This window comes from Aythya ferina (genome assembly GCF_964211825.1).
Source record: "Aythya ferina genome assembly, chromosome: 15".
NCBI lineage: Eukaryota > Metazoa > Chordata > Aves > Anseriformes > Anatidae > Aythya > Aythya ferina.
Genome location: NC_140314.1, coordinates 16854558 through 16876238, shown reverse-complemented (window position 1 = coordinate 16876238; position 21681 = coordinate 16854558). Strand labels below are relative to the sequence as shown.

The 21681-nt window shown below is 38.8% G+C and overlaps 1 protein-coding gene and 1 long non-coding RNA gene across 4 annotated transcripts in view; one reads left to right on the top strand and one right to left on the bottom strand.

Annotated features, from left to right (window-relative positions):
• Window positions 1-2911: 2911 nt before the first annotated feature.
• TEKT5 (tektin 5) overlaps window positions 2912-21681 on the top strand; it is a gene marked incomplete at its 5' end in the record, with an annotated part of 30422 nt that continues 11652 nt past the window's right edge. The window contains 5 exons of the mRNA XM_084536895.1: window positions 2912-3472; window positions 4689-4772; window positions 6253-6323; window positions 8236-8379; window positions 12140-12362. Coding sequence (XP_084393021.1) covers window positions 2912-3472; window positions 4689-4772; window positions 6253-6323; window positions 8236-8379; window positions 12140-12362 — 1083 coding nt within the window. The remainder of the gene's footprint in view (window positions 3473-4688; window positions 4773-6252; window positions 6324-8235; window positions 8380-12139; window positions 12363-21681) is intronic.
• Window positions 16502-21681, bottom strand: part of LOC311445147 — an 84181-nt gene continuing 79001 nt past the window's right edge. For 2 of the 3 annotated variants that reach the window (XR_014698237.1, XR_014698238.1), the window contains 2 exons: window positions 17937-18122; window positions 16502-16862 (listed from right to left, as the gene is read on the bottom strand). This is a non-coding gene — a long non-coding RNA (uncharacterized lncRNA). The remainder of the gene's footprint in view (window positions 16863-17936; window positions 18123-21681) is intronic. The other variant, XR_014698239.1, reaches the window with a different exon arrangement.

The window sequence follows — 21681 nt, the reverse complement described above, 5'->3', positions numbered from 1 at the left end:
TGGAAAAAATACATGCAATACTGAGAGATGAAGTTAAGAGAATCTTATCAAGTAGAGATAGAGCCCCGACAGCATTAAACTAGGATGCTACTTAGTGTCTTTGCTAACTATGGTACATTGTGCAAATTAACTAAAGCAAGAGGCCTTGGGCCCCTTACCAAGGTCAGTCACCTAATAAGAGTGTGAGCCTATCTTAAGAAACTGGTAGAAACTGGTCCTACGGACGGACAAGAGCCAAGGAGCAACGGAATCTGCGCAAAGACAACAGGTCAGCTAGTGGTGATGAGGAAGAGTCATCAATCTTCATCCCCACAACCCCTGACGACCACCACCAGGAGACACTGTGCAAGCGCAGATGGGAGCAGTTTATGGAAATTGAACTAATTTTAATATGAAGCAGGGACAGGTTGTGATTATGTTTAGGCATATTGTGAAACTTCATGCATATGTAACACTTTACTGCATATGACCATGGCAAATTGCCACGTCAGGTGCACACGATTTTGGTGGGACTACCCCCCGTGCTGCCCAGTGCTGAATAAACATACCTACTTTACAATCTTATTGATTGTGGAGTCTGTTTTCCTCAAGTCAATACATATGTGACCTTTAAAGAAGTTTTCAGTTTTCCTTGTGGAAATGCATATAATAAATGTAAGCCTTGAAACAGTCTTATATTGTATGGTTACTTTCCATAAAGTGTTGCTTGCTTCCGTGATGAAGCCGACAATTTCCAGTTTAAACACCACTAACAGCAACTCAAACTTGAGGGAGAGGCAGGTCTGTGGAGTGGTTTTGCATGAACAGTGCGTAAATCAACACACTTCCTGCTCACAAAGCCTCCTTCCATTGTTTTGGTTGAAGGTTCTGTAAAAATTGACTTTTTCTGATCTGAACACAGTCTGGAGTCTCAAGTATTTGAGTAAACTTGATTATTTTAACATACAATAGTTAACATGTAAGGTGGTCTCACCTTAGAAAAATAGTATATAGAAAAAAGCATCTGGTAATAGCTAGGAAGGTATCAGCAAACTGGTCCTTTTGACAGAAAAATACTGCGAAGTTACCTCTATGAAGACTATTCACTTCAACAACTGAAAATTTTGTGGAAATAGCATTCTGGGAAAAAATAAACAACAACAACCAAACACCATTCTAAATAACTGTCCACCTACAGATAATATAAACTAGGAAAAAGGTTTTAAAGTACATTTAAGTTAAGGTATTTGTGGAGTTTGGCCTCTGGTTCCAGTTATTACTGAATAGTCTTGTTACAAATTTTCCCTTTCAGGGATACTTATTCAGGTAAATGCTCATCACAACCTGATATGTGCAGAACTTCTGTATTTACTGCTCTGTAATTATCTTCTATGGGAAACCAATGACAAAAATGTTATGAGGAAATGGATCCAAGTGTTTAAGCAAATTCAAATGTCTGGACTGGGAAAAAGCTGGCCTTTCCTCTGAAAAAGTTGGCTCAACAGAGCACTTTAGGTGTGTGCTGCCTTTCAAACATATGGATTAGATTCACTGATGTCAGCAGGACTTTCCACAGTTTAAAATGAGGATCATGTTCAAATCTTTTTCTTTTGGGTCCAACAGACCATTCCCTGTTCTCAAGATTATAAAAAGCATTCCCCAGGAAAAGGAATTGCACTGGGCAACAGGTAGGCTTTGGAGAGTTTGAGTCAGGCTGAGTTCAGTGCTGAACTCTGCCAACACTCTTGCAGTCTCTCATGCTCAGGATTAACTTCACCCTCCTGGGCAGCTGCTGAGAATTATTTCCATTCATTATTACAAGAGGAAAGTTTTTTATGTGTGAGCATTTGTGTAACAATCCTTTGCTGTTGAGGCACACTGATGCAGAGCCCAGCCAGGCTGTGAGGTTCTGCTGCCTGAATCTCACCTCCCTATAGTTAGCACTTACATTTGTATGTGTTTTAAACTTCATGAGAAGATTTACTTAACTTACAATGACCATTTACTTGAAATTACCTCTACTGTTTTTTAGCTAAGGTGTAATGCCATGCTAGCTTTCTGAGACAAGATACATGTATGCTGCAATGTAATACATATAAATACATATATATTTTATTTTCCCACATTCCAAAAAAAAATGTAGCAAGCCGATTCATAGTTATGTATCTGGAGAAGGAGAATTGACAGCAACTGTTTTGCCTTTGACCTAGAAGAAAGCTGTGCTGATAGAAGGACTCGTAGGAGAATGAAATAGAGTGCCTAATTGCAAATCGTTATTTATGTTCAAAATCCTTGGCACAGAAGATGCGTGACAATGCAGTCTTAGAGCACTGGATTTCTTTGAAAAACAGACCAGAAGCCTGAAAGGAAAAAATTAGAAAAGTAATTTCTCTGACAAGTTACATAACATCTATAATTTGAGAGAAATCATCAGAAGAGGAAGGTCTCTCCAGCCTTTGTACTTATGGAAAATGAACACAGTTGAAGGGAATAGCAAAGCCCAAGGTATTTATATGTGTTTTCTGGTTGCAGATGGACCAAACCATCTGCAGACATCACTAGAAGGTCATGAGAGACAACACCCAGAGAATGTGTTTTGGTTCAGAAGGCTTGTCCCTGCTGCCATGAGTAACAGATAGCTGCGAACCACTAGGAAGTAAAACTGAAATTTCATTTCACTGAGGCACGCTAAATGAAAGCAAGCCCAGAGGCCCATCTGGAGTGAGCCTTCAGCAAATCCCTCTTTGCCAAATACTCCTACAGGATGGCAGGAGAACACCAGGAGGTGTGAAGGCCCTCAGAACCCTATGACACCACCACTGTGTCACAAGGCGTTGGGTGGCCCAGAGAACAGCACCAGTTGGGGACAGCCCTGAGAAGCATCCCACCATTTGGGGACAGCCTGAGGGCTGCTGCCTAAGCCCCAAGCAGGATGGAGTTTCTGGGGACCACACAGGTAGCCAGCTACTGTGGCACAAAGAAGAGCTGCCTGTTCCCAGACCCAGTCCCCACCAGCACCACCAAGGACTCCTACCAGTCTTACTACCTACCAGGATACCGCCACCTCAGCTCCTGGAGGCCCAGTCTGCTTCACAAAGTGATTTCAGTCCCTCCCGGCTCTGATGAGCCATATAATCCCACTGGGCGGCCACCTACCGTTCTGCCCACATTACGGTCCGCCCTGCACGCGCGCTACAGCATTCGTGACTGGCACCATGCAAACATGGTTCAATTAAAAGGCTCTGAAACCTCCAGGTACTGGGCTGGTAGGCTAAACACGGATTCAGTGCGACTGATGCAAGATAAGGACCAATTGACTTACCAGATGCAAGAAAACAGTAGAAGAAACCTGGGAGAGAGGATCTCCAACATTGATTTCTGGAGATCTGAGCTTGTCCATGAGCTAGAGTGTCTGTTGAGAGAGACCCAAGCCTTGGAAACCGCAAAGAAGCGTCTTGAATGTGCTGCAGATGAAATGCAAGGACCTCTGAAGGTAGGTGTGACACAGCTACTTACTTCACAACTGTGTTGTGGAATGGGTAAAGAAAATAGTTTTCTCTTTGTTTAATACTTCTAGGACTTTCACTATTGTCATCAAGACAGATCTTGGTCAAACATTATTCTCAGTAAGGAAGAAGCCTGGCCACTGTGGTTTTTACATGTACTAGTCAATACATGAACCTGTCAAGACACTTGTATGTCCTCTTTTCCCTCCTTTCTGACACTCCAGGAGGCTGAGTCTCCCTCAGTTACTGGTCCATCAGCTTAGTACCTTCCAGGAGAGCAGAAGATGGACATGTGAGCTGCAGTGTCCTGATATTATATTCTAGCTCTGATTTTTTTTTTTTTTTTTGTGATTGCTTAGGGAAAATAACGTTTTCTCTTAAAATGGCATGTCATTTGTGTTATATCTTGAAGTTCTCCAGAATCTTAATGGCAAATTAACTGCAACAGAGAAAGCCACGGTGATGTATGAGCCTATGAATGATGCTAGCAAAAACTCAAAGCATGCAGAAACTAAAGTCAAAGTTATCAAAATCTGGAATCTTGTAGATGAAAGCTGTTTTATCAGAAATGTTTCTATACAGGTACAAGTAGATAACCAAAATTCAGTATTCAATAATGACATTGTGTGTATCTGCATGGATTCAGACTGACAGGCTGAGGAGGCTTTCTATTTAGGGAACATTTTCTGTTGAAAGGCTTTGTGCCAACTGAACGTGTTTCATTTACTGCTATGGTTCTAAACAAGTGGCTGAGACATTACAAGTAAAGTCAGCCTGCTCAGACAGGTTAACTGGACTCATGACTGTAGCTATGAAACTTCCAAACTTCATCACTAGGTAAGGGAAGACTAGGGGAGGTGAGTTTAAAGGATTTTGCTATGAGTAAGTGTAGAACACAGGTGTTTTAAACCACTTTAAATCAAAGCTGGGACAAGTTGAGATGTAGGCCTTGCTACACAATAATGTGCAGCTAATCAAATGGAAGCTAAGGCAGCTGGCAGTCCCTAAAACATGTATTAGCAGTTAAGGAAGAACAAGCCACCAAGACTCATCAGTTGTGTGCAGTGAAGCTACCTCCCTGTTCTGTTTCAGCCTCAATAGCTGGTCATTACTTTATGTGTCAGCTCAGTGGCCCCTGCAGTTTGGCATTTACTCTCTATAATGTACAGAGCCTCTTACAAATGTTCCTTGATTTGCTTGCAGACTGCCCTGGAATGCTTGTACTACCGTGAGAAGCGGAAAGGCATAGACTTGGTTCATGATGATGTGGAAAAGAACCTCATAAAGGTAAGACTGGACTTCCTAGTTTATTTTAATAACTGAGGGAATAACCAAAATCCGACTAAATGCTTATCAGCAAAAGAATTAAAATATTTTCTTTCTTTAGTTGATTTGGAAGACTAAGAGGGGAAAGGAGACGAAACTGGGTTAAACTATGGTTAATGTTCTGTTCACTGTCCCTAGAGCAAGAGGAATAGCCTAGCATCCATGTGAGATCTTGTCTGGTTCTATCTTCTCAGAAGCTATAAAGCAACGTAGAAACAATCCCAGGATTGTTTTCTAGGCCACAGTCTGTAAAATCTCAGCAGTCCTTAGGGTGTAAAGTGCTGGTATAAAATGCTGGTTTGCTGCCTTGCTTTCTCTATACTCTTACTGAACAAAGAACATGAGGATAGTAGTGACTCCTATATCTTTTAAATAATAATAATAATAATAACGAAATTAATAAAATTTTGCAAAACTTTGAAAGAAATTATATTGGATATATATGAAAACAGAAATATTAGAAATTTATGGTACAATACCATTCTTTTCATTCTCGCCTACCATTCTTTAAGCATTTTTCTGGATTAGAAGATTTCAGAAGGATGTGCAGACCACTTCAATAACTGTTGTTCAGAGCCTACAGTTTGCAACTTGGTGTTTTAGAGTTTCCCGTGAAGAACCAAGGACAAAGGACTATTTTATCATAACATCAAAGCCAGTTCTAAAGTTGCTGTCATTCCTTCATATACAGTACAAGTACAGAGACAAAACTTGTATTTTTAAATCCAAGCTGTCTTAATCACTTCCAAATAATTTAAAACACTTTATTCAGTTTCAAAATGTATTTGTATGAATAATTTTACATGCTCAGGTAAGAGAGTACCTTGGGCTAAAAGAGGGTTTCTAAAAAGGAAAGAGGATGGAATACCAATAAGGGACTATGAGTACCATGTTTGCATAATTTCCAGTGTGAGATGTTTGAGGTTTTATTTCTTTATTTGAATCTGAGTGGAAACTTGGCTTTGAATTTTTTTGACTAGTATCATAGTTATGAAGAATTTTATAGTACTTATATTAGGGAGCCTGCTTCTGAAATCAGATATGGTTTTGACCTATTCTTCTATTAACAACGTGTTTGTATTGTAGAACAATGTAGCAGTAATTAGAGAGAATAGTTTAATGGACTAAGGCTCATGATACAAGTATCTTCATTATACCTAAGCCAAGGAAATTTGGCTTTCTCTTTATTAGAATGACTCAATCCATTAAAATCTACAGGCATGTTTGATGTAATATAAAAAGCTATACAAAAACAACTCCAGAGATAAAGCTTTGTAGCACTGAGGAAGAAAGGGAACAAAACTCATCCTTTCTTTATCCATATTACTTTTGAGATATATGAGATGGTTGCAACATCTAGAATGTAGAATAAAAATGGTATATTCACTAAAACAAATAGAGTTTGATGAAAACACTGACAACTGAATATTTTCCACTCTAGGAAGTTGATGTATTCAAGGATTGTCAAGAAATATTGGCAAAACTTGCCCAGAGAATCAATCATCAGTTGGGGTAAGACTTTACATTTAATTCCCGTTTTAAAGATAGGAAGCTGAATTCAGTGTTAGCTGATACCTAATGAAGACTATAAATAGCCAGTGCAAAATCAGAGGCTTAGCTTATTAGATGCTTCTGGCCTTCCACTTCTAATTCTTATGAAGGATAGAACAGTACGTTAAACTACAGAAGAGCAATACCTAGCATTTAAAGCACTAACTGAACCAAGACAATTTACCATCTTCTGTCAAAGATTTCTCCCATCTGCAGTTCTTCAGACTCATTCATATAAGACCACTACAAAGATGAGGGCATCTGTTTTTCAACTGTCTGACTTAAAAAAAAAAAAAAAAAAAGTTGCATTCATAGGGATAAAGAACAATCTCATATAACCACCTGGCTAAGAAATGACAATTTCTGTGATGAGACAAGCCATCCTAGGGTTCTGTTCTGGACAGAAATGAGAACAGGACTCCCATGCCATATTGCCATCCTACAGACTGCAAAGGCAGCATGCTTTCAAACAGCATGAAGTAGATGAAAAACTGGAGTTTCCAAAGGTAACTGTGACACAATTTTTAGAGTTATGTTAAACCTGAAATAATTAAAAAAGGGGGCACCAGAATTACAGTTTTGCTATGCCAATGCTGCTGTGTACCACACTGGAGCAAAGTTCAAAGAGAATAAAGGAATTATTTATATTTTTTTAATTACAAAACTAAATTCAAAAGCAAAATTTTTATTCACAAAAGAAACAGTAGTCTATGCACATCATAAGGTATGAATTGAGTTACAGATTAGAATTGACTTAAATTAATTTTATGTATGTTTATTTTATAGTTAATAATAGTTAAAACTATTCTGAATATAGCCTGTTCTGTTGACTACACTGAACTGATGCAAATTTACAAAGTAATATTTCTATGACATGACATGATTCTCAAAAGGAACAGGTGAAGTACTCACACACAATGAACATAACATTGTGAAGTACTTGATTATTATATTACCAGAGATAAAGACCTAAGCAGACTTTATAAATTATTGCTCTTATTAATGGCACTCAGAACTCACATGAGTAAGGTGATAACTGCAGCTCACCCCACTACTGTGACATATGAGGCATATGATCTGATAAAGGCTAAGTTCATACCTGATGGCATGAACTCTTTCTGGCTCTTTAGGGCAGCATTTCTGGTTACCTTTCATTCAATTTTGTGACCATGTCAGACAGACTAGTACTAATGGCAATTTATATTTACATCATGGAAACAGCAATATTTGCAAAAAAGTCAACACATTTGCAGTCTTCCTGATGCACTAGAATGCTGCACTTTGATTTTGTTCATCCATATTACTCCCATTACAGTCCAAAGGCCACATCAGGCATTCCCTGCTTTAGGAAGAGCCAAGGAGATTAAGTTATTCCAAAAGTTCTTTGTGGGTAAGAAAGCAGTGATGGAGCAACATATTTCTCTCCCACTAAGTGATTTTTTCCCCCCCAAATCAAGAGAGATGGCATACTATAACTCTGCTATGCACTTTTCTTTCTCACAGTTTTGCCAGCATGCAAACTATTACTGAATGCTTATTCGCTTTTGCTCCAAGGCTTTCCTTCATGCCACAAAACAGCTATCTGTTGTTTTTCATACCTGTGGTCAACTGTCATCAAAATGACAAGCATCATTCAATGCACTGAGTTAAATGCTGTTCTTTGGGGAATACTCACGATAGGCTAAAAGGAGTGCAGGAATGAATGGTACAGCAGCTCCCTCTAGTTAAATTACAGTGCAAAGCATTTTCATGCCACTGTAAATGCCAGCAAACTATAAAATGAAGCATTGCAGGGTGCTAATGAAGGCAATTAGCTACCTAGCACAAAAGCATTAAAGACAGTTCGTATTAAGGCAAGACTTTCCCTTCACAGCATCAACAGAGATGCACAGCATGCCCTGGAGCAGGACCTTTCTGACAAAAACTCTGCCCATTTTATTGATGAGAAGTGCTTTAACCTGAGGAACACATCAGACAGCATCAACTTCTACCATGGAGTGGAGAAAGTAGATGGGACGTGAGTATAAGTGGTCACTGTCACCCGCTCTTTCCATGTGCCCCGCTCTAAGCAGGAGGCTGGCTGCAGCACAAGTCCTTGCTTATATGTGAAAAGTGATACAGAAGTGGCTTCTCTCTGTGTACGCTTCTGTCTTTCCTTAGTGCAAAATCCTCTGTCACCCTCAGTTATTCCCTGCTTTCTAACAGCTGCCATGGTCGGAGGCCTGGCAGTCTGCAGCACCTATGATGTTCAATGTGCAGTGAGCTGTACGTTTCAGAGAAGACAATCCTTTACAACTGTGTTGCAGCCGACTCCTAGCCTTCAAACTGTTTCATGCAGATACCTCCCTGTGGTATTGATTTATAATCTGTGGCCTTCAGGTTTCAAAACCACAGAAAATCAAAGCAAAATCCAGCTAAGGTGTGCAGTTAAGTGCAATGGGGTGAACTGCATGCAAGTGTACACCAAGGACTATATAGATACTTTTTTTCTTTTGTAAATTAGGCCATCAAGATACAGAGGTACATATTAAATAGTATGACCAGAAAAGATTTGGCATAGTTTAGCACTACTGACTGAATTAAAATTTCCCAATTATAAACAGTTTTAAAACTTTATCAGTAGTTGCCTTATCAACACCTGCATCCAATCCTGAAGCAACAGCAGCGGGAAAACAACTTGCAATAGAGGGCAGTGTTTTTGTGTTGATGACTTGCTAGTTCCCTTCTCACTCTTTAGCATAGCAGTATCTGAATGGTGAATGTACTCTACAATCTCAAATGATGGCGACTCTGTCTTCTTGGACAGAGAAGGGAAATTCCTTGTTATTTGTTTACTTATATTCTGCTTTTCATTAAATGATCACCTAATTCATTACTGAAATAAGGGAACATCTGAGAGAAACTTGGCAAGCATTCTGCTGACTCTAGTAACACTACCTACTTTCAGGATTAGCAATGAATAAAAATATTCTTGTCAACTCTAGTAAAAAAGGAGATTCATGTGGATAAATTTAACAACCCTTTTACTTTCTAACTAACCATAATCCAAGGCAATGCCATTTTTCATTAACATTTTACTGAAATCATTTGGCAGACTGAGACATATCTGCAGCACTCAGGAGCAGAGCAGGTGCTTTCTGCTTGAGTCATTCACCAAAGTCAGCCAGATAAATTAGTCTGGAAAAACGTTAAAGAACAGATTAAGTACTAAATATTTCAAACAGTCAAGATGAAAACCTTCTTGGAAACTTTATTTTCTGATCAGAAAATGAGTATAATCCAGGAGACCAAAAAGATGAAGACAAAAAAAAAAAAGAAAGAAAGAAAGAACAAATGTCCTGCAGAAAGTACACTGAGATCATTTGGATAAATAGTTGTAAACACTGTCAGCTCAGATTTAATACACTGATTTATGCACTCTACTATGAAATCATGTCGGGTGCCTGAAATTTTTCAGGGCAACTGCCTAAATGAATGTGTAGCACTAAGGATTTCTTAAATGATTTAGGAAGATCGGTGCTCAGTTTGGAGAGAGAGGAATGCCCTATGAAAAACTGAAAAAAAGGCCACTTAGAAAACAAGCACTGGCAATTTTTATTTATTTATTTATTTGCCTCTTTTAGTATTAATTTTCAGTGTTAAATTAAAATCTAAATAAAGTAATTGTGAGACTCGAAAAATGGTGACTTATCCATGCAGAGTTTAACGTGCAGGCATAGTTCTTAGAAGGAAGTTTTGTGTGGAGAAGGAAGTCTAAAAGTAGGCAGAAGTTTGTCTCAGCCTTTCAGCTGGTAACTAAAACATGGATCTTTATGGATCTTTCCATAAAACATGCTAAATATTTCTGGTTGAAGGGCAAAGTGATCTAGTAGGCTAAGCAATGCATTAAATGGGGTTGTGAATTTAACTCCAAAGAGGGTAGCTTATGTTCCACCACTTTTCAAGCTGGGGGCTCAGGTGGCAAGTTCAGAGTCCCACAGACTCCCAGGTTGGAAAAATCTGAGTCTGGGATTTAGGTTCAACTAATTATGATATTGAAGGTCATCTGTGAAGGCTGAGCATGAAACCGAGCATCCCAAAATTTGTTTGGCTACAGGATATTGCAGAGGGAACATTCATGGGTGGTATTTTCAGTGCTGGAACCCTACATTCAGTTTTTCTCTCTCTATTCGTAGACTTTTCCATAACAATGCCATTTCTGTATGTCCCATAGATACTGAAAATTTAACAATAATAGGCCTGTATGTTAAAGCAGAAATGTTCATTATAATACATGGAAAAGTAAGAGGATGAAAATACTCCAAATGATAGAGATGGAGAGTGATGGAGCTGGGAGAAAATTCCTTTTTCCTTCCTCCTATCCTAGCTCAGTCAGTGCCTTATCCGTTTTCCTGCTACCATTCATTCTGATGATGAAAGCTACTAGGAGGCCTGAACCACTTGCTTTATTGTGTAGGTTATATATATCTCATGAGGCAGGGCTGCTCTGACAGCAGACCAGAAGTGTTGCCTAACAATCCTTCTCTTGTGGCTTCTTTTTCATTTTCCTTGGGTTCTCACGTCATCTGGTAGTTGGTGACACACAACTCAGTTTCCCAGGACAAAGGCTTTGGGTTCATGAAAGTAAACAGTATTTGAATCTATTATGATGGTGTGCAATGGACAGGAGATCATGTGTTGGGAATTGGCACAAAGGGCGTGGACATGAGTCTGTGGAACAGTTGTTCGATCTGAGCTTGTTTTAAGCAACCAAGAGTAGGCCTCAGCAAACCCCATGGCCTGCTGTAGCTGAGCAAACCAAGCTAACAGGGCAACTATGAGAAGTTCTCACGACAGTGTTCCCATGTCGCCCAATTGAGGAATTCAGAAAAATATTGTTACCAGCAGCTGGCTTCAAGGACAAGGTATACGTGTCTGCTAATCACAAGGGGGTTGTTTTCTTGCAGGTGGGGTTGTTTTCTTGTAGTTGTTTGTCTGAGTGCTTTTGACCAATAATCTTGTGTGAAACACTGTCCGCCCCTGTTAAGTTCACTATAAAAGTTAGGCTATTCGGGCAATAAAATGGAGCATGATCTGACTCTACTGGTGTCTGTCGTGCTTTCGGCCGTGCTTCCTGCAATGCGCTCTAACAATCATGTTAAATTATCTAATAATCAATTAAGGCCACAAGCACTCTTAAACTTGAAACAAAGAAATGAGTCAAATTTCATTTGACATATAGCAGGTATGAACTCAGACAACCACCTAGTCTGTTAAAGGCTGGAAGAAGCTGCATTGCTGACATTCTTACTTGATCCCAAATAAATATATTTTTAAGCATCACTATACATATACAGCAAAACATAAACTTACTGTGGAGTTGATGTCAGAGGCAGTGAGACCTTTAGTTAGCAGCTATACAAATATTGCCTGGAAAATGAAGATTTTGCTGGGGATTAATATAATTTAATTATCCAACTTTGAGGAAATTAGAGATTTTCATTCTCTCTCAAAAACAAAACAAAACAAAACAATTTTTTCTACAATCTTCAAGCAAGCCATTGGAACTCTGTAGAAGCAACAGCTCTCCAAAATCTCAGTGTGAACAAATCTTTGATGTATATGAAATCATGTGAAACAGAGAAGAAAGAAAAAAATGCATATGAAACCCATAAAATCATCTGATGTATGTGCTTGCATAGTTTGTACAATTCAGTGGATGGACACTTAATCTCAGTGTAATTGCCAATTAATAGAAGATAGCTCACCTAAGCTTTTACTTCTATTTTCCTTACTAGTGTTTCAGTTCCTGTAACATGGGCTAAATTCAGTGAAGACAATATCAGATGCTCTCAGCATGCAAGGGCCAACTCTGTCAAGCTCCGTGAGGACACAGAGGTTGGACTGGAGAGCACATCTGAGGAGATGTGGAATCAATTCGTCAGCACCAACTTGGCCTTCAATAATCGCATTGCCGAAGTAGCTGATGCAAAGAACAAACTCCAAGCACAACTGGCCAAGGTAAGATTCACTAAGGGTTGGCAGCTGCGTATTATCTTAGTTGTACCTGAAAGGCAAAAATCTTCTCTAGAATTTACATTATTCCCGAATAAGCACCTCCCCAAAAGTCATGGCTGCATTAGCCATGACTTTTGCATTACCTTTTTGCAAACAATGCACTTGAATCACAGCAGAAGAGCTCACTCAAAGATGAGCAGACTTGACAAGGTGACAAAGTTTTACAAGAAACCACACAATATCTGTCCTAAATGGAGAGTCAGTGTGATTATGTTCATTTGCAACTTACATGTCCAAAGTGGGGAAAAATATCTTAGATGGCTTTTTTTTTTCTGTTTTTCATTTATTGAGGATATTCCCTGGTGATTTCCTGATCAAAGAAAAGTACACAAACTACTTGGGGAGTAGGGGTGTTAAACAGCGAAATAACTTTGGAAAGCAAATAAATAAAAAGTCCCACAAAGAGTATCACGACTTCTTTCCTTTAGAGGAAAAAGATTAAGTTTTTGCACTTTCATTTTGCTGCAGCAAATGAAAAGTCCTGAATTTAAAAATACTTATATTCAAAATGTCATTAGTCTGTCTCTGAACCTAAGTTCCAAGTTTTTTTCCACCTTTTAATAAAACACTTCCACATCTTTAACAAGAATTTTTGCCTGGTCGTGGTTGAAAACAGTCAACTCAGTTGAGTGGGTCAGACAGTTAACTTTTCAAACGTTTGTTCTGTCTTTGTTTTCACATGGTAAAATGCAGAAATGGAAAAGGAGACCTGTATTAAATCCTACCTGTATTACTTTTTCATTCAATTTTCACTGAAAAATGTGACATGTTGGAAGCATATTAGTTGAGTTCTGAAACATAGTCTGAAGTTAGCAAGAGGTGTTGCCTTTGTACTGACAGATAAAATCTTGTTAAGCGATCAAGTCTCACTGTGTTACTTTTATATGACTTCAGGGTTCACTAAGTTCTTCCATTTAGAATCCTTCTCTTATAGAGGAGACTCATGTTCACTTGTTTGTTTCAATGCACATTTGGAAACAATAGAGTTTTCCTGCCATTCTATTTGCCATAAGTAGTTTAAGATGTTTTCAGTTTATTTTTAGGGACTTTTTGGAAAGTGCAAACCAACTAGCTAAATATGTATCAAGTCACAGCACATAAAGTAATGTTTTTTTCTATTTTTTCCTTCTTATAAAGCATAAAAGATACTGAATGTAGTTTTTGTGTGGTTTGGAACTTACACAAATGAAGCACTTTATCCCTGAATTGGCCATCCAGGTTTCTCATGGATTTAATCTATGAACATTTGTTTCACATTTTCCATTGGCATTTTCTAGTGCTTTTGAGTGTCCTTTTTGTAAAAGAATGTACAGCATAAGGTAGCACAGGGAGTACATATGGAACCACAAAGTGCATTGTGAGTTATCAACCTACTACAAAAGATTTGGTCACGAAGTTCAGCTGACACAACCTAACTGCTGACAACTTGTACATAAGGGAAGAAAAACTGACTTGTGTCCCTACGCTATCCACACCATTAGATTGCAATAATAAACAAACTGGAGAAACTGAAGTAATCACATTTTTATAAAGAATATTTAGTTTGTGTCATACACACAGATAAAAAACATCATACAAATTTGCACTCTATGAACTGCTGTTTTTACTGCTGAGTTGTGTAGTGATAGCACATATGTAGCAGAGAGATCTTCATCTCAAACTCCACAGTAATGTAGTTATATCAGAATAACAAAATGCTGGAAGAAAACTGCACAAGCTAGTGAGGAATAATTCAGGCTGGTCAGTGTTGTCAATTTTGAAGGAAAGGTAATGGTTTTGTTTTCATTCACCATGCAGCTTCCACAGGCTGTCGCTTCCTGAGGAACTGAGTAAAAATTATTCTCAGGTCTTCTGGATAACAGAAGAGGGCTAAGGGCCCTTCTTAGTCTACCAGTATCCACACTATAATGTGGGTGTCTAGTTTTGATTTTTGATTGCAACCTACAGGTCTATACATGGCAGAAGCCAAAAGCATGGAGTAACTATGAAAAGAAAAATGCCATGGCTTTATTGAGCAAAAGCATTGCTGGTTAAGCTGTGGATGAGGTTATATGATAGAAATCCTACTATTTCTCTTGCTCGTGATGATACCTTAAAAACACAAGAGCAAAGAGAAATAAAACAAGGGAAGAAGTGAGTAAGGAGTGAGTACTCATTTAACAGCCATCTATAGCTAAGCATAGCAGACTACCTTTTCTTCTTTCTCCTGGCTTGCAGTATAGCCTGTAACACTCAGAGAAAAAAGTACTGCTAGGGTATTTTAATAAGACAGCCAACAGTGTGGCTGGGACCCAAGGCTTTCCCTTAAACTCTACTACATTTCTGTTCTTCCTTTGGGATGTGATAATAGTCAAATGCAGCTAAACTATGGTTCCTGTTCCTTTCACATCTAATAGCAACCAGACAATGGGTGCCACAATTTTTTTTTTTTGCATTTAGAAAATGAATCATTCTTTCAAAGGCTGTCTTTGCACTGACTTCTCAAGCAATGAATGCTGCTATTAGAGACCTCCTTCCCTCTGCGAAACTCTTCTCATAGCTAAACAGTCTACCTCCATGAATTGACAGAAGAGTGAGCATAGAAAAGGTATGCTGTCTTGGAAAAATGAAAAGTTTTATATTTAATGAGGTCTGGAGCCCATTTCTGAATGAAAAAATGTTTTTCTGCTTTGTGAAACAACCAAATCTCTTCCAGACAAAAAGGCTATACAGGGAACCTCCTACAACCATTTGTTTCTAAAATCTGTACCCTCAGAATGGAAAGAATAAAAAAAAAGTATACATAAAAGAGTAAACACTATGAATATGTGGTCAAAAAATTACCACATATTGAAATAGCATATTTTCTTCTGTTTATGTCACTTGCACATAAAAGATCAGCTGGCTAAGATTATGAACCAAATGTCCAGTGCTTCAGCTTGTGTTCCACTACATTTTCTTTAACAACATAGAGGACCAGGTGGAATATTTTTTGTCTTAGTTGTAGATTTCATCTACTGGCTCTGGAAACATTTTGTTATCCTTTGGAAGTAAACCTTTTGTAAAAACTTGGAAAATCTGGGATCCATACACTGAGTTAGTGTCTGTGATTGATACTGTGGTGGAGATGCATGCTGTGGTTAGCATTTGCACTTAAAATGTTGTACATTTATGTACGTAAAATGTTTCTCCTAGCCTGAGTTTTTTTCATATTTTGTTTATATTGCAGGGATATATAATGGTGAATACCAGTCAAACTAATTCCACCCTTTCATTGAGTTATTTTAAAAAATAACATCCCATATGGAAAACCCCTGTTTATTTTTCTTCTGCTAGTTAAAAAAAAAAAAATCTCCCTTATTAGAGGAGTTCTATGTCACTTGGCCACAGCATGATAATGCCTACTCGTATACCTATCTTGCTATCACAGCAGAAAAACAACTCTGTTAGTCTTCACATGTGCAAAAGTACATATGCACCTCCATCCACTGCCAGTGGATGGACTTTGACTGAAGCTCAAGAAATAATATTTATCCAAAAATAAAGTGGGTGACATTATACATGCCTGGGTCATGACTGTAGCGACAAAAGGCCAGCCTCCGTTTCGGGGATGGGAAGCATCAAGGAACAGTTAGCACCCAACTCCCTTTGTCAGAATCCTTTAATATTTACATGAAAACAGTTCACATACTCTACATACATGTATTCTGTGCTGTAGGGATATGCCAGAAGGAGGGAATGACTGTTTCTGTCAGAGGGGTAGGACCACAAGACAACAAAGTCTAGTCATGGATAAATTGCATTAAAAACAGTAATACCAAGTGATACATGGAACAGAGGTGTATCAGTGAAGTGTGAGATCTCTGTTCACCATGTAGACTGTCCTTACAGCCACACTTTTATGATCCTAACTTTCTCTGCAAGAATGCCATTGCTTCAAACCTGTTTAGGAAAAGGCACTACCAAAAGGAACATGGAGATTGATTTTGTAATAGTCCATTAGAACATTGTTGTATTGCCGTTCTCAACTGGTAAATAGCCTCTCTCTTCCTGCCTTTCTTTCCTTTGCTTGATGACGGTATTGTATCACACACAAGATTATGTGAACAGAGTGCTACTTCTTTATTGCTTGGAAAACAATCAACTAGAAAAAAATACAGGAATGAACAAGATTTACTTAGTTCTGAATTTATGCAGGCAAACTAAGAAATATCACATGGAGATTGCTATACATGTACCTGTTATTTTTCAGAGCTAGGATTTTCTCCTTAGTGGACATTTGCACGTGTTGCATCATGTATCTTCTTTCCTGCATGCTGTTGCCTGCAGGGCTGCTTTACAGAGCTGCTGTGCAGGAGAATTGTTGGGGAGACATTCTAGTTCACAAGTGCCTGGTAACAGTTACGCTATCGAAGGCTCTGTGTGGACGCTCCCTAGCATTCTTTCCAGCTCTTCTTCCTCCTCCTAAAACAAAAAAATACCACATTTATATTAAAAAAAAAAATATATATATATATATATATATAAAGAAGAACAGTATCTATTATTATATCTGTTTAGTTTTACTGTAGGATATTGTCTTCCTTTATGTCCAGCTAAATATGTTCTTTTTACTGTAAGACACACAGAACGTCTCAATGCAATGAAGGTATTCTGTTGTTTTTACTTCTATCAAGCATTATGCCAGGAGTTTTGCCAGGACCTTCTCCATCAATGACATAATGTCTCCATTTCATGTTACAAACTACAAGTCTGAGTAATGACTACACAGCAGTCCGTCTGCTTTTATAAGTATTTTGTCTGCTACTAGTAGTTCTTTCTAGTGGATTTGTACCTCAGTTTCTACCATGTTCTTGCACCATTTACCTTGAATTATTGACACACAATTAAATAGCAGATCCCAAGAACATTCCTGTTGCAACCGATTGAGGTACTGTCACAGCATTTAGCCTTGTTTCCCACTACAGAGCATCCACATGGCATATTTAGAAACACATGAACAAAACACATTCTTCAGAGAAAGACTTCGTATAGTTTGTCTTAACTATATACAGTTCCCAATTCAGTTAAGGTCAAGGGATGCACCTAAGAACTCTTCCTGGCAGGCATTTGATAAACAAACCTGAAAAAGATATTTAAAGAGCAGTGGAGCAAAAACTCCAACAATCAAATGCATGACACAGCCTTTGCTTCTTTTTCTTATCTAAATCAGTCCAAACAAGACCAAATGCTTTCAATTTTTCATCATCAGACAATGCACAAGGAGGAAAACACACATGCACTATCATTTTATAGTACATATCACCTGCTCCACTGCATTTTTTAACAATAAATCTACACTAATTTGCATTTAGCTAAAGGAATGCTTTAGTGACTTACAGATGTCTTGTCTTGTGTTAGAGCAGCTATGTTTTTACCCTTTATTCTACTTGGAGTTTGGTCTGAGTGTCAGTACTGAATAGGCTCCAAGTTCAGATCAGGTTTCCAAGTCAGCACAAGGAAAGTCTCCAAAGAGCATTGTTTGTCAGTGATTCGTACTTGCCTTTTTACATTCTCAGTCCAGCTGCTGTCTGCTCTCACTGTTACTCCATTGATGTATTCAGGAAACCATCTGAGTTCTCTTCACTTTGGATTTTCATCACCTGCTATTTGGCTTTTCCTGCCTGCCACTTCTTTGTGTGAGGCTGGCTGGCTGGTGACAGCCTCCAAGTCTATCAGAAGAGACTTGCATAGGGGAACAGTAAAAAGGGATTAAAGTGCTTTTATACGGCTTTGAACATTAATCTACTGAATGCAGAAAGGAAATGCTGTCCTTAAAAACTTGCTTTATAAGGTTCCCCATCTAGTTCACGATACAGCTTCCATGCAGAATTATCCCCTTCCCACTTAGTTTGATTGCCACTGTAAAGATGGCAAATTGTCTCAGTCTTCTAGAAAAAAAATCAACCAAAGTACATGGAAGCAAGGGTGTGGTATAAAGCATTCCTTACTGCAACTCCAAAGCCTAGAAGTCATCACAACTGCAAGAATGCTTAAAGGATTGGAAAGCAGGCATTTGCTTGAATAAGTTCCTCAACTTTCTCCATAGCAGGCTGAAAAGGATGACGTTAGTAGCACTAGATGACACCACTTTGTTTAGCTTATCCAAATAACTGTTGTGTAGGGCAGAGAATTTGCTAAATCCACAAATATGTATACAGAAGACAAAAGAATTATAATAGAAGACTCTTTGCTTGAGCAGACAAAAACAAAGAAGAATTGGTGGCCAGACAAATCCAGATGGAAAACATAAACCCTTATTTTTCAGAGCAAAGGAATTCATCACTGCAACAGCTTACCACAGATAGGTTGCTTCATTAGCACCAGGAATCAGGATCACTGTTCTCCCTGAAAGCTCAGCTCTTTCTACAGGCACAGGCTTATGAAGAGGAATTACTGCAGGACTGCCTAACATCCTGCAGGCAGTGCAGGCAGCTAGATTACTAAAACTTCCTTCTCACCCTGAGATTGAATATTTCCTATTTCCATTTTGGTCCCAACTTCACAAGTCTGTCATTAATTCTTCTTACTTGATTCTGGGATTAATCAAGGTCATAACAATGTGAGGTTCATCCAGAATTTGGATGGCAGAACCCTAGAAATATGAGGTGCTGGAGGCAAAAGACGAAGAGTCCTGGCTGGCTCATTGGCCAGGGTTAGCGCCCAAACCAAGGAAGGTGTTACAGCTCCGCTGTGTTTCATTGTCACTGGGCTCCCAGTGGATGTGGTTGTTTGGGGATGGAAATGTTCTGTAAGAGTCTAATCACAATGTATAACTCTGGTCAGACTCAGAGCTTTTCTAGAACCTGATTTTTAGGTGAATAGAAAATATAGCCTATGGAATACAATGTAGGAGATAGTGATATGGCACCTTCATGCCTCACTGCAAGAAACATTCAATTTATGACAAGAAAAATTATGGTAAATATATTTTACATCTGATGTAAACTGTACACAATCTTTAGGAAAAGTAATAAAACCTTTAATCATGGTGCCAACCCCTCATTAGTATGTTTGCATCTGTTTTCCATAAAGTTAATATTAACATAAGTATTTACCTTGGCCTCACTCTCCTGGAAATACCCAATAGGACAGGATGTTTACACGCAATAGCTCTGAGAATCAGTCAGACCAGACAGCAAGTGACCTGTCTATGTAGCCCACTATTTATACCATGCCTAAACACCAGATTATCTCAGCGAGCACCATGCAAGACAGAACACCTGCACTCTGCTCAGAAGCATTTGTATGCTCAGAGGCAGAGCTGCCCAGCACCACCCTTCCTGCAAGGTTTGCTATTCCTCTACCTGGGAGCACAGGGATCAGAAACATTCTGGAAAAACAGATACATGTTTAGAAAACCAAGAAAAAATAACCACCTACTCCAAAAAACAAGAAACCATGATTCTGAGTATTTCCATTCAGTTCACTGAGAACGTATGCTCTTAAAAACAGTTTCCCCTGCTCTTTTTTCTTTTTTTCTTTTTTCTTTCTTTTTAACCCCTAGGGTCTGAAAAGTCAGTGTACTACATCAACATATGATGGAAATTAACTCTTGCCTTTTTGCTTGATATATTTTACTCTATACCTGAAGAACCTACAGAATTCTTTTTTAGTAAGTTACTCCATCTCTTAAGCAGGTCACCCTCTCAGACGTTCCATCCCTCACACAGTATTTTTTATTACATTTAAATTTATTTATAAATTAAATCAACCAACCTTTCCTGTCTTAGCAACTACTGAATATGTTTATATGGTGGCTAGACAAAAATATGGAATACATTTTATACTCAAACCATTTACTTCTAATTCAAAGAATAAACCTACTTACATATATAACTAGCATAAAACACAGGATGAAAACCAGGAAAACCTCAGTGGCAGTAGAACAAGGAACTGACTACCAGCCTCTGAAAGAATTTTCAAAATACGCATCTGTGAAATTCTAAGAGGAGCCTGCCTATGGCTGTTGAAAAGGCCTTGCTCTGAACAGGGCCATAAAGAACTCCTGAAGTCAGACAGGCAGTGCCCACCCAAGCTGCATAAAGGAGAGGGGAGGCAGGGCTGTGAGCAGGAGCACGCATATAGGAGAGGGAGCACCTTCCCCATGGCACTCTCCCCACGTAAGGCATTCATCTCAGACCCTGATGTATCCTCACGTAAATTTTATGCATGTTTTTTTTGCCACTTTCTTCTCTTCCTTATTTTATGTCTTAAAACCTGAGTCACTTACAGTTACTCGTGCCTGTTCCTGGTGGCTGGGTATACACTTAAGCTTATTGTTTAATATTGGAACCTGTTGGACGATTAACGAAGAGTGACTCAGAATTGGTTGGGAAGGTGTGTGCTGGTTGGTGTAAGCAGCTCAAACTTGCCTGGAAAAACCTGTTTGAAGGAGGAAATAATTATTTAAGCTGGGACTACATACACATTAGACTGTTACCTACAAACCGAGAAGTTACAGGTGCAAACTAAGGCACTAACTTGAAAACAAAAGTAGATTTCTGTCTCCTAAAATGGTTGCGTCATCTCACAAAATCATAAAGACTTGCGTAGACTAGACCAGAGTACTAACTCTGGGCAAGTGGAGAATCCTGGCTTCTCAGCATGCCATGCAGCAATGCTCCACTTCATGGAATAGCCTAAGGGGAACATGAAATGAGGTAGGCTAGAATAAGCATAATCAAATGAGAGCGATTGCTCATCAGGATGCATTCAGGTTATCATGAATCCATGTGCCTTTATTTGCAAAATCTCACACCAAGAGACACACTTCCAGCTGCCAAGTACAGGCAGCCTGGATTGAATGAAAACAAGCTTTTTCTGACATTGATATAGAAGACAACATTTTTCTGCTGTGACATTTAAATATGAGAAACAGAGGTGGTTGTTACTACTACTGCTCCCTCCCCTGCAGCCCATCTGCACTCAGGCAATTCATATAGGCTTCCAGAGGAAACAGGATTTAGTTCAAGGCAGCAGTGCTCATATATGTTTATAAAACTGTTCCTTATTCTCAGAAAGGGCTGTCTTGTACCAAAACAAGAGATGAGTGTATGCAGTAGCTTGTCTAGAAAAGAAGCATTTTCAGGCTTTAAAGATCATGAGACAAGCATCGACAACATAGCTTAGTGTGAGGGGGTTTACGTTTCTTAATGACTACAAAGAATCTCATTTCTAACAAGAATCAGTAGCTGCACGAGCCATAGCGGTTTCTCTCTCTGGCATCATCTCTGTCTAGAGG